General features: G+C 38.0%; 2 protein-coding genes across 2 annotated transcripts; both read left to right on the top strand.

Moving 5' to 3' along the window:
* Positions 1–36: 36 nt before the first annotated feature.
* xkr8.3 (XK related 8, tandem duplicate 3) lies at positions 37–7,279 on the top strand. The gene is made up of 3 exons (XM_042506861.2): positions 37–1,796; positions 3,052–3,239; positions 3,909–7,279. Exons 1-3 carry the CDS (start codon positions 1,471–1,473, stop codon positions 4,658–4,660), a joined length of 1,266 nt encoding a protein of 421 aa, XP_042362795.2. The 5' UTR covers positions 37–1,470; the 3' UTR covers positions 4,661–7,279.
* A 967-nt stretch (positions 7,280–8,246) lies between these two features.
* Positions 8,247–13,361, top strand: LOC121957866 (XK-related protein 8-like). Its single transcript, XM_042506655.2, has 3 exons — positions 8,247–8,939; positions 10,428–10,618; positions 11,759–13,361. The coding sequence occupies exons 1-3, from the start codon at positions 8,644–8,646 to the stop codon at positions 12,487–12,489; spliced, it is 1,218 nt and encodes a 405-aa protein (XP_042362589.2). The 5' UTR covers positions 8,247–8,643; the 3' UTR covers positions 12,490–13,361.
* The last annotated feature ends 1,592 nt before the right edge of the window (positions 13,362–14,953 follow it).

Below are 14,953 nucleotides of genomic sequence, written 5' to 3'. Positions count from 1 at the left end.
CTTAGTCTTTCAGGTAACCCTATTATTTTTGTTTTAAAGAAAGTTTACCGATCACTGCTGGGACGATTAATAGATTCATTGATCAAAAGAAAATTAATTGCTCTGTAAAAGTCATTAAATTGATCTCCCCTTTCCCAAGCTAACATTTTAATGGTCCAAATATCCTTAAAGTACCGAGAGTAAACTGGTATTAATTGTGCTGAATGGACTATTTCATAATCATATTACTGGATTGCAATCAGTGATGCATTTCACGTGCATCGCTTTAATGTTGCACGAGGTAGACTAACCGCCCGTACTCCCTAAACTACCTTACATGCTGGTGACTAACCTACAATTATATAGCCAAATGTATTTATTTATATTTTCTACTTACATGAATATGCAAAGTAACTAAAGCTATAAAATTAAAGTAATGGAGTTTAAGCATAAAGTAGAAGCATTGAATTTAAATAATAACAAGAAGTACATAACAAGTACCATGGAACTGTACCTAAGTACAGTATGTACTTTGGTACATTCCTGCATTGCACACAGTCTTTTGATAATTTCCACACACGACTAACGAAACTCCACAATGCACTCATTTTTATTCAGGTACACTAGAGATACTTTTATTACATATATATTTTTACTGCATATAATACTTACATTCAAAGTCTTATAAAATAAGCTATTATCATACAATACAGATCACAACCTACTACAGCAAGTAGATTGTGCTGAAGCACCACTTTGCTATAATTTAAACACGTATATTGTACTTAATGTATCAGACACTAAACAAACTTTCCTGCACTACAGTGACTTTCAGCAATATAGCCCCGTGTTAGCTAAGGTAAAGAACAAAAGTCTATTAAGACTTTTAAGATATTGAATAATTATGAAATGTGAATGTAATTAATATATATTTTTTTTGTTTGCTTGCTTTTTATTTTTTGTCTTTTCATTTTATGTATGTATGTATTTATTTATTTTTAATTTAATGTTTTGTCTTACATTTTTGTATTGAGTATTTAATCAACAAGGTTTATTTTAATTAATTAATTAATTAATTTTTTAAGTTTACTTTCGAACATTAGATGTGGTCTTTAAAAGTTAAACCTTTACCTCCCGGATTTTGAAACCTGTCTCTACACGCATAAGCCGCGGTGGGCGGGGCTAATCACTGCACTCACAGGGATCACTACAAACCTGTTACAAACACACCAGCTGCTCCCTTATGTACCGGCTATTTTTTTCTCGCACTTTTCTCGCTAACTTCATGCCTCAAACGTTTAAATACCCGATATTTGAGCGAGTTTAAACTCTTGCTCGGTTATTAAAGAGTTGGTAACTTTTTTCTTCAATGGGTTGAAGAACGCGAAGTCGCTTTGGGAGGGAAATAACGGTACGGGACGTTAGCTGAATGTTAGCTAACCAGCAACAGGTTGGTTGGTTGGTCAGCTAGCTAACTGACAAAACACGGCTATGGAGCGCGCGACTTTTTCAAAATACTCGTGGATTGATTTTGTCTTCTCCGTGGTCGGGGTGTGCACCTTCCTGGTGGACCTGGGCTCGGACGTGTGGGTGGCCACCGAGTTTTACTGCCGCGGGGACCTGTTCTGGTTCGGGGTGCTGGTCGGCCTCATGGTCCAGTCCTCGATGGTGGTCCAGTTGTTCAGCTGGTTCTGGCTCAAGTATGACCGAGAGCTGCCCGGGTTCAGCGCGCAGACCGGGGGAGGAACCGTGTTGTTCGGGGACAGAGTGAAGCTGTCCTGCCTGCTACATGTGCTGCAGCTGGGCTTCCTCTGCAGGTAGGGTTGGGGTGGAAGAGGTGCTCATGACCTTTAAAAGTGGAAATACTGTAGTCTAAAAATACCCCAAAGCCCTGAATTTAAAATGTTATTTAAGCACCATCAACAGAAAGTACTTGTAGTGTGAAAAGTAAACATACTTATTATGCAGAATTGCCTATTTCATAATAATTAATTCTCCGAATACAATAATGTGACAAAATTAGTTGAATACCATAATTGTATGAGGACTCAACTGGGTTCATGATCATGGTAATTAAGTTTATTGAACCAAATTAATTTTTACTAGTAATCAAATTAAAAATGAAAAAATGTTTGGTAACAGTCCATAGTACTGTAAAATTCCTTTGAAATAATCTGTAAAAACTTTTTTTTTTTTTTTTTTGAGGATTTAACTTGAAATTGTGTGTTCACTAATATGTCGATGAAGTACTGAAAGGAATGCTAAAGTGTTTTGTACTTTTAATTGCCATATTTATGAACACATGTTTTAAGTGAATTACTCATAAAAATAAATTAGTTTCACATTACTTAAAAGGAATTTTAAAGTCGTAAAAGGCACTGTATTTTTTAATTAAAAAAAAGTCCTTAAAGAGTATTAACTTGTCTTAAATTGCTAAGACATGGGAAGTAAGACTTTATGAATATTTTTTTATCTATATAATATTTCTTTTATATGTGTGTGTGTGTGTGTGTGTGTGTGTGTTTATATATGTATATGTATGCTTTATATGGAACCATTTGTGACTATAAGTGCTAGTCTGAGTGATGTTAATTTCAGGTGTTTCAGCAACAGGTTATATGAAATCACACGCCTTGCATGTGTGATGCAAAGACACTTAAATTTTCAACAAAACTAAAAGACACAAGCTCCCAAGCACCTTTGCTGCAGGATCATCTCTCTCTGTACCTGTACTTTTTCTCTAAAACTGGATATTCCCACAGAGTAGTACAGATAAGCAAGTAGCTAACATCATTTGACAGGTGCTATGACCATACATGAAAATTTCAGGTGCGGCAGCTAGTAAAACCAGTGTTTCAGAAGAGAACTTAATGCTTACAATGCACAAATAATGTGGCGTGAAGAGCTGGAAATATGATTCAGTGCTGTTGGAGACACTGAATGCGTCATGCCAGATTGCTTCTATTCACTTTTAAATGTTTAGCTGCATGGGTTTGGTTTGTGATGCAATTTTCTCACAATCTATGTGTCATGTATTGTAACTGCTTTTCTCTGACATATTCACCCATGCAGGCACATCTCCGCCATACGACAAGGCTTCAGGGTTTGGTGGCGGAAAGAGGAAGGGTCAGAGTATGCCGTTTACCTGACACACGACCTCAGCATGCTGCGGCTCATCGAAACGTTCTGTGAGAGTGCTCCTCAGCTCACGCTGATGATCTACGTCATGTTGTACACAAACAAAGCCAGGACTGTTCAGTGTGAGTTCTCTTCAGTTTGATTTACTTCCACCCTACAAGAGAAGCAAACATCTACAACTGACGATAATAGGCCTCATTCACCAACTGTTTTTGTTTTGTTGTCTCCTTAAAACTCACTTTCCCAGTTGTTTTAATCAAAAAATATATCAACAGCAGCTGGCATTATTGTGTCCAAATAAACATGGATTATGAAAACATAAATAAGGGTGACCAAAAAACCCTACACGTATAAAAAACAATACACATATAGATATGTATAAAGTAATCCCTCCCCAGTTACTGACAGTGTACTAGAAACAATTTGAGCTCACTGCCACATCTAGAGTCTGCACTAAGTGAGTGAATAGAGTGCAGCTTCATGAAGCAAACTTTTGGGCAAAATTGCAATTGATGCCAGTTAATTTTTTTTCCTTAGTTTGGGCTATTGTGAAATTAGTTTTAAATTCCATTCTGAGTGGCGTTAAAAAAGTCTTAAATCTAACTTTCCTTGAGCAGTAGGAGCCCTGTTTAGAGAGGAAATTCAGCCGTTCAGGTTATTATGTGTGAATCAAACTAAGTGGTCTAGTTAAGGTTGTAAAAACACTATCTGGGTTGTGGTGAGTCATCTCCATAAACGTGTTCCCCTCCTCTTGGTTGCTACAGTGACAGTTTATCTTCTGCTTTTTGCAGTTGTGAGCATTGCCGCATCAACCACTTCCATAGCGTGGATGGTGGTGGATTACCACCGCTCCCTGCGCTCCTTCCTCCCAGACAAGGCCAAGCAGGGCTGGTGTTCCTCTTTAATATACTTCCTGTGGAACCTGCTGCTAATCGCCCCACGTGTGGCCGCCCTTGCCCTCTTCGCTTCGGTCCTGTCTGGGTTTATTGCTGCCCACTTTCTGATGCTGTGGTTTGTGTTTGTGTTGTGGGCCTGGCGACAGGGGACATACTTCATGGACAGTGCCGGTGGGGAGTGGCTCTACCGGGCCACCGTTGGGCTCATTTGGTACTTCAGCTGGTTTAACGTAGCGGAGGGTCAAACCAGAGGCAGGAGCATCATCTACCATTCTTTCATCACCACTGATGGAGTTATCCTGCTGGTGACCTGGTGGTGTTACAGGGACCCTGTCCAGACTGAGCCGTACGCCCTCGCTCTGATAATCACTCTACCTTTAATCTACCTCCTGGGACTGTTTTTTAAAGCCCTCTACTACTGCTGCTTCCACCCGAAGCTGTGGAGGCCCCCGATGAGGGACCCAGGGCTGCCCGATGATCTGCCCGATGCAGATGTGTCCTTAAGAAATGTTTCCATCCAGGACAGCACCCCATCCTCCCAGCTCCTCAACAAACGGATGGCCTGCCATGCTGCTCACTTCTATTTAGAGCAAGGAGTCATTAGAAACACTGATAGCACATGGAGAGCGGAGTTATCACGTCTGTGATGTCCGACTTTTTTTGTGTCACAGCCAACTGTGTACTACTGATAAATGTTACCTTCTGTGGTTGTGGTAATATGCAGCAGTCGATGTAGACTGTTTCCTGTTTGTGCTGCAGTTTCTTCTGCTGCTTAGTTGGGATGTGAATTGATAAGATTTTCTTGATACCAAGATTTTGCTTATCAGCCTAAATCTTTATTGATTTCCTTACAGAGTGCCCCGGGAGGGACGTTTTTCTTTAGGCCAGTGCTAAAGGTAGTGTCACCCTGGTTCCCTCTTCAAAAATCCTATGGGATTTTTCCATTACATTTTGGGTTATGTTGGAAAATAAGGTCTGTAGCAAAGAAACGTTTATGATACTTACACATTTTGTTCAGCAAGATAATCTTCACAAATGAACACAACTTGTAGGATTTTTGAAGCCTAAATGCAATCGCCAGAAGTGAAAAGATGTGATGATGTTCTGTAGTCTCCTTTAACCACTTGTTAGCAACCACCTTTAAAGATACCTAAAAGCTTCAAAGTCATGATTGGGGTATTATCTGATGTATTTCATCTTGTAGAAAAAAGCCCAAAAGTTACTTGAACTTGTGTTAACCACAGACCTGTTTCAGGCTTCTAACCAAAAATTAAGGAACTTGAGGTGCTGAAATGCTTATTTATTTCTGGGTTGTAGGACTTATTCCTGTAGCACTCTGTTGATGATCTGTGGGAAAAAGGAGGCCTATACTGGTTTTCAGCGTCAGCACAACTGTTTTTATTATCTCTGAGTCTGAATATGGTGTAGATTAAATAAGAGTATTTTTACAGCATTGTTTTTCATTTAGGTTTTCTTAGTCATAAAAAAAATCTGCTAAGCCAGCCTGCAGGGCACAAATGTTATTTCAACATACAAGGATATTTACTCACTGTACCAGATGTGCTGCTCAGTTGGGAAGCAGCAGCACTTAAGTTTAAAATGTGACACATGCATTCATAGTTTCCACCTTTACTTGAAATGATCATTTTACCGACATTGCAAACAGCACTGTTGTCATTTTTCTTTGTGAAATGAAGCCACGCTTTGGACCATTATTTCCTCTCCGCCATGACTCCTCGTAGGTGCAAGTTTCCAGCAGTGTAGATGCAAGAGTTTACGTCATTGTTTTGCCAGGCGCAGTTGTCAGAAAAGAACTGATAAGAGCAATTGACAAGCTTGGCTTATGGTGTCAGAAGATCAAACTATTTGGACCCGTTTTTTAAATCCCATCAGTCGTGCTCAGTGTAATTTTAACCAGAATACAGGTTAAAAAACAGTACTTTAATGTACAAGTCGGCAATATGGATAAATCCTTTCCATGTACATACATCAGACATCATATCATATATTGCTATATAGTAGATTCCTGAAAAAAAGTTTTAAAAAATTTAAAAAACGGTTTTTGACTCCTCCAGATTCTTTATCAACTTGATGCAAATACAATATAAAAACGCAGTGTTGCCACAAACCAGTCCTGCTCGTTGATTTGCCACCTTACCACAATGTCCTTATACGAGCACAGATATTAAAGGGACAACTGCCGCAGTATAAACTTTATAAAAATATCTCTTGACTGTTATAATGCCGCTGTCATATTTCTCAACTCTACTTGAAACCGGGGCTAATTTTACAAGCTCGTATCTAAACCAACGAAGTGAATTTTAATTTGGTACATTTTCTACAAAGAAACTTGTAGTTTGTTATATTTACACTTGGTGTAAGTTTGTATATGTTATGGGGACAACCTTTTTCATATGTACCATATGATCATATGGTTTTTTTGTTGCTGAGAAGAAAAAAAACTTTGTTACAAGAATACAGTTAATAATACCTTATATACCTAATATTTCAACATTTAAGAGTTTTGTAAGAGGTCTGACAATTTTCTCTATTTATGTAGACAATCTGTAAATGTGAATTGATTTCTGAGGTTTTTACACAGTAAGTATCTAAAGTAGTTTGTTATGTGTTTGGGTGTTTTGTTTTTGCAGCTGCTACTACTGGAAACTATTTGAAGGACGTTGAATGTAGATCTGACCATAAGCTCCCCTTTTATAATTTCTCTGTCCTGTTTCTGTGTGAAACAGCTGTTTTAGACTAATTGATAGAAGACTAGTTTTTTGTTAAGATGATATTAATTGTCTAAAAAAAGCTGAAGTCATGTGTTAATTCTTAAAATGTCACATAAGAATTTTTTGTGTATATTTAATAACACATAGCATAACTTAAACTCAAAAGTACAAAACCAGTTAACTAGTGTCACTTTTGCTCTCTCATCCAGTGTTTGTTTAGTGTGTTCAAATGTCACGTGCCACATGTCTCTGTGTACTTCAGTATCAGTGTAAACTTGGCTACGCATAGACAAGCCTCATTACTCTACACAGAGCATCTATTTAAATATTTGACGTTCCTTGAAGTTTTTATTTTATTTGTTATTTTCACTATTGTTTCATTATTGTTAAACCTCTTTCAGTTCAATGTTAATGTTCATAAAGTGTTTTTGCCATCAAACTACTGAAACCAAAAGTCAAGGTCACTGCTGGTTGTTTATATTTTACCTCATTTGCCATGTGCAATTATTAAAATAACATTATTTTTGGCCTTTATCTGTTTTTATTTATTTTTTTACATTTGATGCTGAATGATGATTTATAGTTCAGTCTCTTATTTGTCTGTGAAATAGCTTTTTTTTTGCACATGGAAATACTAAAGAGCTTCACTGTTAAAGCGACAGCTCATAATGTGAGTTATATGCCAACTTAGTTTTATGTATATCGCACATTTAAAAAAGTTAAATCCAAAAGTGCTTTCCAGTCTAGGCAGAAGGCTTAGGATCTGTCTCAGTACACGTATGAATGATTATTTTTCTTCATTGCTTTGGTAAATTCCTCAATCATCCTTCATCAGTCTACCTTTGTTAATTTCCATGTATTTTTGTGTCATGTCTGTGCCATCAGAGTGACAAGTTTTTGAATGTTTACAAACGAGTGTCAGAATGTCACGACAGTGCTGTAACTTTGAGTTTCCCCTTCCCTGTGTCCCTGTTTGCCTTCCTCTCCCTGTGTTTTCGTCTGTCTGTGTGTGCTGGCATTGGACCTCTCGCCCAGTGTCAGCGTGGGTAGGCTGCAGCCCTCTGATACCCTCAACAGGATAAGCAGGCATGTATAATGGATGAACGGATGGATGCTGGTTTCCTCTTGTTGTTGAAAGCAAATTTATTTTCTGTGCTGTGGACATAACATAGCTTCAGTATGCATCTATGTGTGACATTTTGTCAACCATCACGTATGTTTTTTAATTTTCTCCCCTCATTCTGTCGCTATATTTATGCATGCCAGCTAACTGGAATAACGTTTGAATAGAGTTTGAAAAATGCCAGTTAAATGGGGTAAGGAAAACACTTTATTATTGAGAGGTTTTGGTAGAGTTTTTAAACTTTGTCCTTGAAAATATGTTGGAGCCCCGTAGAAATGTAAACATAGTAAACTCCCCTTCGGCAGAACTGTACATGCGGCGCTGCATGAGGAATTACAGTGCATTTAGTGACATTTTTGTGGTGACGATGATGGGAACAAGTAGGAAATTTAAATTCTCAACTGAGAAATGAACCAAAGCAACTGAGAAAAAGTGTAAAATATTTGGTAAAAAATGACAATAATACCAGGAAGAATACAATAAAACAACAAATGGAAATCTCAAAAATTACTAACTTGATTAAATCGGTAAAAACAAAAAGTGTATATATAAACTGGGATCGATTATGTTACCGCAGTCTGCCTTTAAGATGTCGCGTGACCCTTAAGGAGGGTCAGTCTGTCAGAGGGGTTTTACCGTATTTAAACGCTGACCATTTGCTCCGTGCATACTTCCAGTTTTACTAATTATCTGGTAAGAATGCTGTGAACAGCTTTGTCCCTCTTGAAGCAGGCACTTAAAGAGGATATTTGTGATCTAAAGTCTGACAGACGTTATGGGTGTGTTTAAGCACATCCCTGTAGATTTTATCTCAGCTTGTTTGGGAATTGTCTTCATTCTGCTCGACGTAGGGCTGGATATATGGGCCGCTGTATCCTTCTACCAGGAAAAAGCCTACTGGAGCCTCGGTGTCCTGCTGCTGCTTCTCATCGGCTCGTCCGTTCTTGTTCACGTCTACAGCTGGCTGTGGTACAGCTACGACGGCTTTGAGAGGCAGACGAAGGTTGAGAAATGTCTGAGCCTGAGAGCGCTCAAGATTCTTCATGTGTTGCAGCTGGGAATCTACTTCAGGTTGTGTAAACTTTGTTTATCACAATAATGTCTTATTTATTTATTTGTATAATTTATTTAAGAGGAACAATGCAAACTATCATAGTACAACTTCAGCCTGTTGAAAACAAGCTGTAGTAACTGATTGTTTCATGTATAGAGATTTTAGCTATCGCTAGTTTCCAACTTTTGTCCTTTGTTAGGTTTTTTAACAAAGACAAAGAAAAAGATATCAAGGTTACATATAGTGATGTGCACTGAATCACAGTTATGGTCAAAAAGAAGACTAAAAAATAAATATTTACATCAAGGTTACATAGAATTACAACATACAGTTACAGTTAAAAGACAATGAAACAAGTGAGATTAAGGTTACATACAGTTACAACAATCAACTGCAGAACTTTATAAAATAGTCAAAAATGCTGAGTGAGCTCGTGAGTTCCACATTTGAGAGCCTTTTATGAAAAAAGTCAACTACCCCAAAAGGTCTTAAAATGCGATTTGCAGTTGCTGCTCGTTGTTTATACCACTAATTTGCCTTTGTGTGGGAACATGGTTGTATATGTAGGAAAGTATTGCGTTTAAAGTCTAAGGTAGATTTATTAGTCAAAGAAAGTTTAAAAAATGAAATTCAGATTTGGCTTTGATCCCTAAAATTAGGTTGTTTAATTTTTATGTGTGGCGTCACATCTGAGAGCTCCACCCTTTCCTGTTCCCATTTACAGGAAATACAAAGTAATCAAATGATCTGGGATAATTGTGCTGTGCCATTTAACTGCACTCCAGCCAAATTCCAAACTAGGGTGGTGACAATAACATGCAAAATAAAAAAAACAAAACAGTGGACTGTATTTTTCTAATTTATAGCACAGCTGGGCCCTGGAATTGTGCTGGAAAATAACCAAGAACATTACTTAAGTAATTAACTTTATTTATATCGCACCTTTCATACAAAAAATGCAGCACAAAGTGACAATAAAAACAGTTCAGCAAAGCAATTCAGCATAAAAGGACATTTTTTTAAACAGAAAGTGCTAAAAACCATAAAATCATTTAATAAAACCATAAATCATAAAATCAAGTAAAACCTCAGAGAAAGACACCAAATTACCACAGAGAGACGCAAATGACTTAAAAAATACAAAAACAACCAAAAGAAACATAAAACCAAAAAGACACAAAATCACCTCATTTTTGATTTATTAAATTTATATAAAACCTTTTTGCATGACTACTTTTACTTTTTATACTTAAATGCATTGTCTTTAAATCACATTTACTTTGTTTAAGTTTATTTTACAGTAGGTGTACATCACTTTCACTACTGCAGAAGTTTTATTACAACCTTACCGGTGTCCTGTCACCATTATTGGCCATGTGTCAGAGTCTTTGCATACAGTACAACACCTGCCCTTTTATAGTGTTTGAGTATAACTGGTTATGTTTAATATTTGGTAATTCTAATGGTTTTTAACTTTGTTCTCTGTGTTCTCTTTGTTTTCTCAGGCACGCAGGTGTCGCAGAGATTTCTTTACGCAGATTTTCTTCAACAAACCAAGATCATAGAGATAAGGCACTGTTCACGAGGAATGACCTGAGCATTCTGCGGCTTATAGAGACGTTTTCGGAGAGCGCTCCACAGCTCGTCCTCATGCTCGCTATCATCCTGCAGTGTGGCGAGCTCGACCCTGTGACAGGTGCGGCGTGCTACTCATATCACTAATTCAGTCTTGATTGATTATAGGGCTTCTTGAATAATAATGTTACTCAAGTATTGAATGAGACGTAAGATTAAAGTGCTGAAGTAAAAATGCAAATCTGTAAATTACAAGGTACAAAGTTCAAGGTAGATTTTTTAGCAAACAGCAAACAAAGTTTAAAACATTAAATCAATACTGTCTGCCACTAAGGCTAACTTTCTCTATTTACTGGACATTGGTGGTGTGCGGCACCAGAAAAAAGAAGTTAGAAGGTAGATTCATTTGTCATTTTTTTAAACAAAGTTTAAAAAACGAAATTAAATTTGTCCTTGTGTCAAAGGATGAGTTGATTAAAAACAGCAGCTATTGTGAAATTTTCTTCTGGTGTTTGGGCATGCTGCTGGTGGCATCATTCAATTCCTGCAGTGCATCTTTTGAATATGCATCATAGTCTTGTGTCCTTATGGCTCCCAACAAGGTCTGCCCATCCGGTGCAGCAGCTTGATGTGGTTTGTTAGGGGTTAAGCAGGTCTTTGTGAAGATGTGTGCAGAGCTGTCTCTGATTTCTCGTTGCTGAGTGAGTCTCAATCGCATCTCATCCACTTTATTCTCCTGCGACCAGACATTAGCCAGAGGAAGGCTTGGTAGAGGAACAACTCTAGGTCCAAGTCGGGTCAGCCTCACCCTGATGCCGGCTCTCCTCCTTCCCTTCGTCTAGCACTTTTGGTTTCATTTCTCCCCTGTGGAAAAAATTAAAGATTACTCTCCCACTTTTTTGAAGCTGTTTCTTTGCACATGGCACAAAACCTGTCCTTACATAGCATTTAGGGGGCATTACCTGTGCTAATAGGTGAGTTATGATCAAGTGGGATTCATCACAGAGCACACCTGAGTAAGAGCAGATTTGGATGATTCAGAACATTTGGTGCATCTTGAGTTGACTTTTATTTTCTTTTACCAGAAAACTAATATAAGAGCCATCTAAGAGAATATTGCTGCATGAGGCCCAACGAGAGTTGATATTTTCTAACCTTGACCAAAAGTAAACAGGTATTTGCAATACCTCACAGGGTTATAGTCAGATAACACTGCAGTCGTATCTAAACCTCATTCATTCGCTCTTCTTCTTCACCTCAGTGGGGAAGACCATCGGATCGGCCTTAGCCATCGCCTTTAGGTTGACCATGCACTACCGACTTGAGCGTGCCATCCTGGTCAACCAGCAGAAGCAGCAGATAACCACCTCTGTGATCCACTTCACCTGTAACTTGTTCCTCATCTCGTCTCGCATCACCGCTCTCGCCCTCTTTGCCTCCGTGCTGCCCTGCTTAATTTTCATCCACTTCCTGTGCTCTTGGAGTGTTTTATTCTTCATTGCCTGGAGATCTGGGACGGACTTCATGGACAGCCCTTGCGGAGAGAGACTTTTCCAAGCCACTGTGGCCCTCATTTGTTATTTCGACTGGTTTAATGTGGGTAAGCAGAGACCATGGTTGAGGCGTCCGCTTTATCATGGGTGCACACTGGTTGACATTTCCCTCCTCTGCGGTCTGTGGTACTGGAAGATGAGCACTGAACCGCCGCGTTTTAAAATCCCGCTCTTGTATGCCGTAGTCACTGTTGTCTGTGTTGTTGGGGTTTACATCCTCGGTCTCCTCTTTAAAATGTTACATCATAAGTGCTCCATTCAAAGTCTTTCCACGGTCGAGTTGGGAGGGCGCACCGCTGACATAAACTCAAACAGAGTTATAGCAGTTTCTGCAGATGATCCAGACTCAAAGCTTCCTGAGCCTCCACTCAGTGTCGAGGCTAAAAACGTTAAGTCTCACAAACAATCTGTTAGTGTTATATTAACAGGCGTGTCATAACATAGTTAACATGCAACATTTTATGGAAGGTCATAAGAACTTGACGTGTTGAAAATCAACGTGACACGTCATTTTTTTTGTGTTAAGGCATAAAAACATTGCATGTTAACACTACCAAGCTGTATGTGTTAACATGCATTTTAATGTAGTGATAACAAAGTCATTTGTAGGACGTTAGTTGCTCTTAAGGCCTTCCATAGATTACAGCGGTGTGGAGCATGGATTGGGCCAAAAGGTCTAGTTTGGCTTTTGCATGAGTAGTGGGCATAGTTTGCTGTTTATTGCTCCCTGCTGTCTTTGAATGCAGCCTAGTGAAAAGTAGGTCAACTCCTCCCCTGGTCCAAACCCTAAATTGGCCCGAGCTTATTTAAGGCACCTGTGACATGATGGCTTCCTTTTCTCTTTGTCTGCGTGTTGGTTGCCTCGTGGCTCTGCCCCCCTGATTCTGAGCTATGTAATGTGTCTAAAATATGTTTTGACATTGCTAAAAGGCATTTATGCTTCAAATTGTGACTAAGCTGGCTTTTTGTCGGATAGTGTCCTGTTGTCTTCCTGTCTGCATGTTTCCTGTCTGCCTAACCTGCCTGGTCGTATTGGTGTCTCGCTGGATGAGTTGTTTTACCGTGGACTGAACGACACCCTCAAGGCTGCCTTATAATTACACCTTTATGTCCAGGTATGATACATTAGGTATTTATAGACAATGATCAGTACTGGGGTTTGTAGGCCTGAATGTAGGCTGTCTCCCCCCTGCTGGTGCCAACTCACTTCCCCTCCCAAATAACTTTGACTGGAGTGTTTTAATAAAAGAGTCATTTTTTTATTGTGATAACCTTTTTACACATATTTACATTACATTTGGATCTGTCAAAATAAACTTTGAATACATTTTTCTAATGTGCCTCCTTTCATTTCAGCAACCTTTAATATAATTTATTCCAGATACTTCCAGTCTTATTAATTAATCAAAAGTAAAATTGATTTATTTTTGGAATCATGTCTCTGTCTTGCCTAAGTTATTGAACCAGCGTTGCCTGTATTTAAGGTGTCAATTCAATATATGTCCCAGAGTGAAGTTCCCCAGGTGGCGCTGTCAGGTCAGTGACATTTGTGTCTTTAGGATCCACGCACCTTACCCCAAACTGCCCCCTGCCACACCTGCATACTTCAAATACGTAGACAGAAAACATCAACATCAACTCAACTTAATAGCAAACACATTATTGAAACCTAAAGTCAAAGCCACTGCTGGTTATTGCTATATTTTATTTTATTTATTTTATTTTCCTTTTCCATGTGCAACTGTTAAAGGAACAAAGTTGTATTATGTTTTGTTTGCGTGTTTATGCCTCCGCGCCGGCAGCAGCTGTGACCAGAGGCATAATGTTTTAAGGGTATCTCAGAAACTCTTGAAAGGAATTTCTTCAAATTTGGCATAGAAGTCCACTTGGCCTCGCAGGTAAAGTGATTAGCTTTTGTTGATCAAAGGTTACTGACCTCACAAAACAGATTCTGGACCGTAACTCAAGAATTAATTCTCTAATAATGACAAAATTTCACACAAATGTCTAATATATATAACATGATGAAGTGATGACATTTTATATCCAATAAGTCAATTTAACTCAGAGAAGGAAGGGATAAAAAAAATCAGGCCTTCACTCAATGTCATAACTCAGGAATAGAAGAGGAGACATTTGGTGAGATACTGTAGCAGATGTTTCCACCTGCAGTTCACTGTTTTTGCTGATATTGAGCTTCGGCTGTCATGTGACGCAGCTCTCTGTTAGACCTCTGTACTCCTCTGTAAGAACAGTCTGTAAGTGAAGACAACTTTTTTTACACTTGAAATTATTCACTGGATACACTGTAGAATCTGAAATTCATTATTCTTAAAAAGGAAACAGATTACCTTGAAAAACAAAAGTAAATATAACTATTAGTATTAATCAGTTTTTTATATCTAATTTTTAAGTTTAGTTTCAATTTTATTAAGTTGTTGAAACTTGACAATCAATACTTGATTAAATTCATAGCAACTTAAGTGTACAAATGTATATATGTATATATATTTAAACTTTTGTCAATATGGATATGCTACACACATCTTTAGCTTAGATTTTCTACAATTCAATCATTCAGTTAATTTTACTGAAACCATGAGCACAACAAAGACGGTATTATCAGTGTAGTGTAAGAAAAAATAGTTGGTGTAAGACTATTTTGAAAAAAATCTAAGGAATAAGGAAAATGTCCGGTGAATTATATTCATAATTATGTATTTATAATTATTTTACAGTATTATTATAATTGTACCTTTTCCATCTTTGAATTTTTTGTTTTACTTTTTTTTTTTGGCAAATTATCACATAATTTTTTTCCTCTGTTTTTCAGAGATTTCTCGCTGACTTCTGGATCATCAGTTTTTTTTGTTGCTGATTACTTTCTTCCCAAGTTTTTTGGA

This window comes from Plectropomus leopardus, chromosome 17 (genome assembly GCF_026936395.1).
Source record: "Plectropomus leopardus strain MGB_pleo_1.0 chromosome 17, ASM2693639v1, whole genome shotgun sequence".
NCBI lineage: Eukaryota > Metazoa > Chordata > Actinopteri > Perciformes > Serranidae > Plectropomus > Plectropomus leopardus.
The sequence above is the reverse complement of the archived record's forward strand: the minus strand, read 5'-3'. Positions and strand labels throughout refer to the sequence as shown.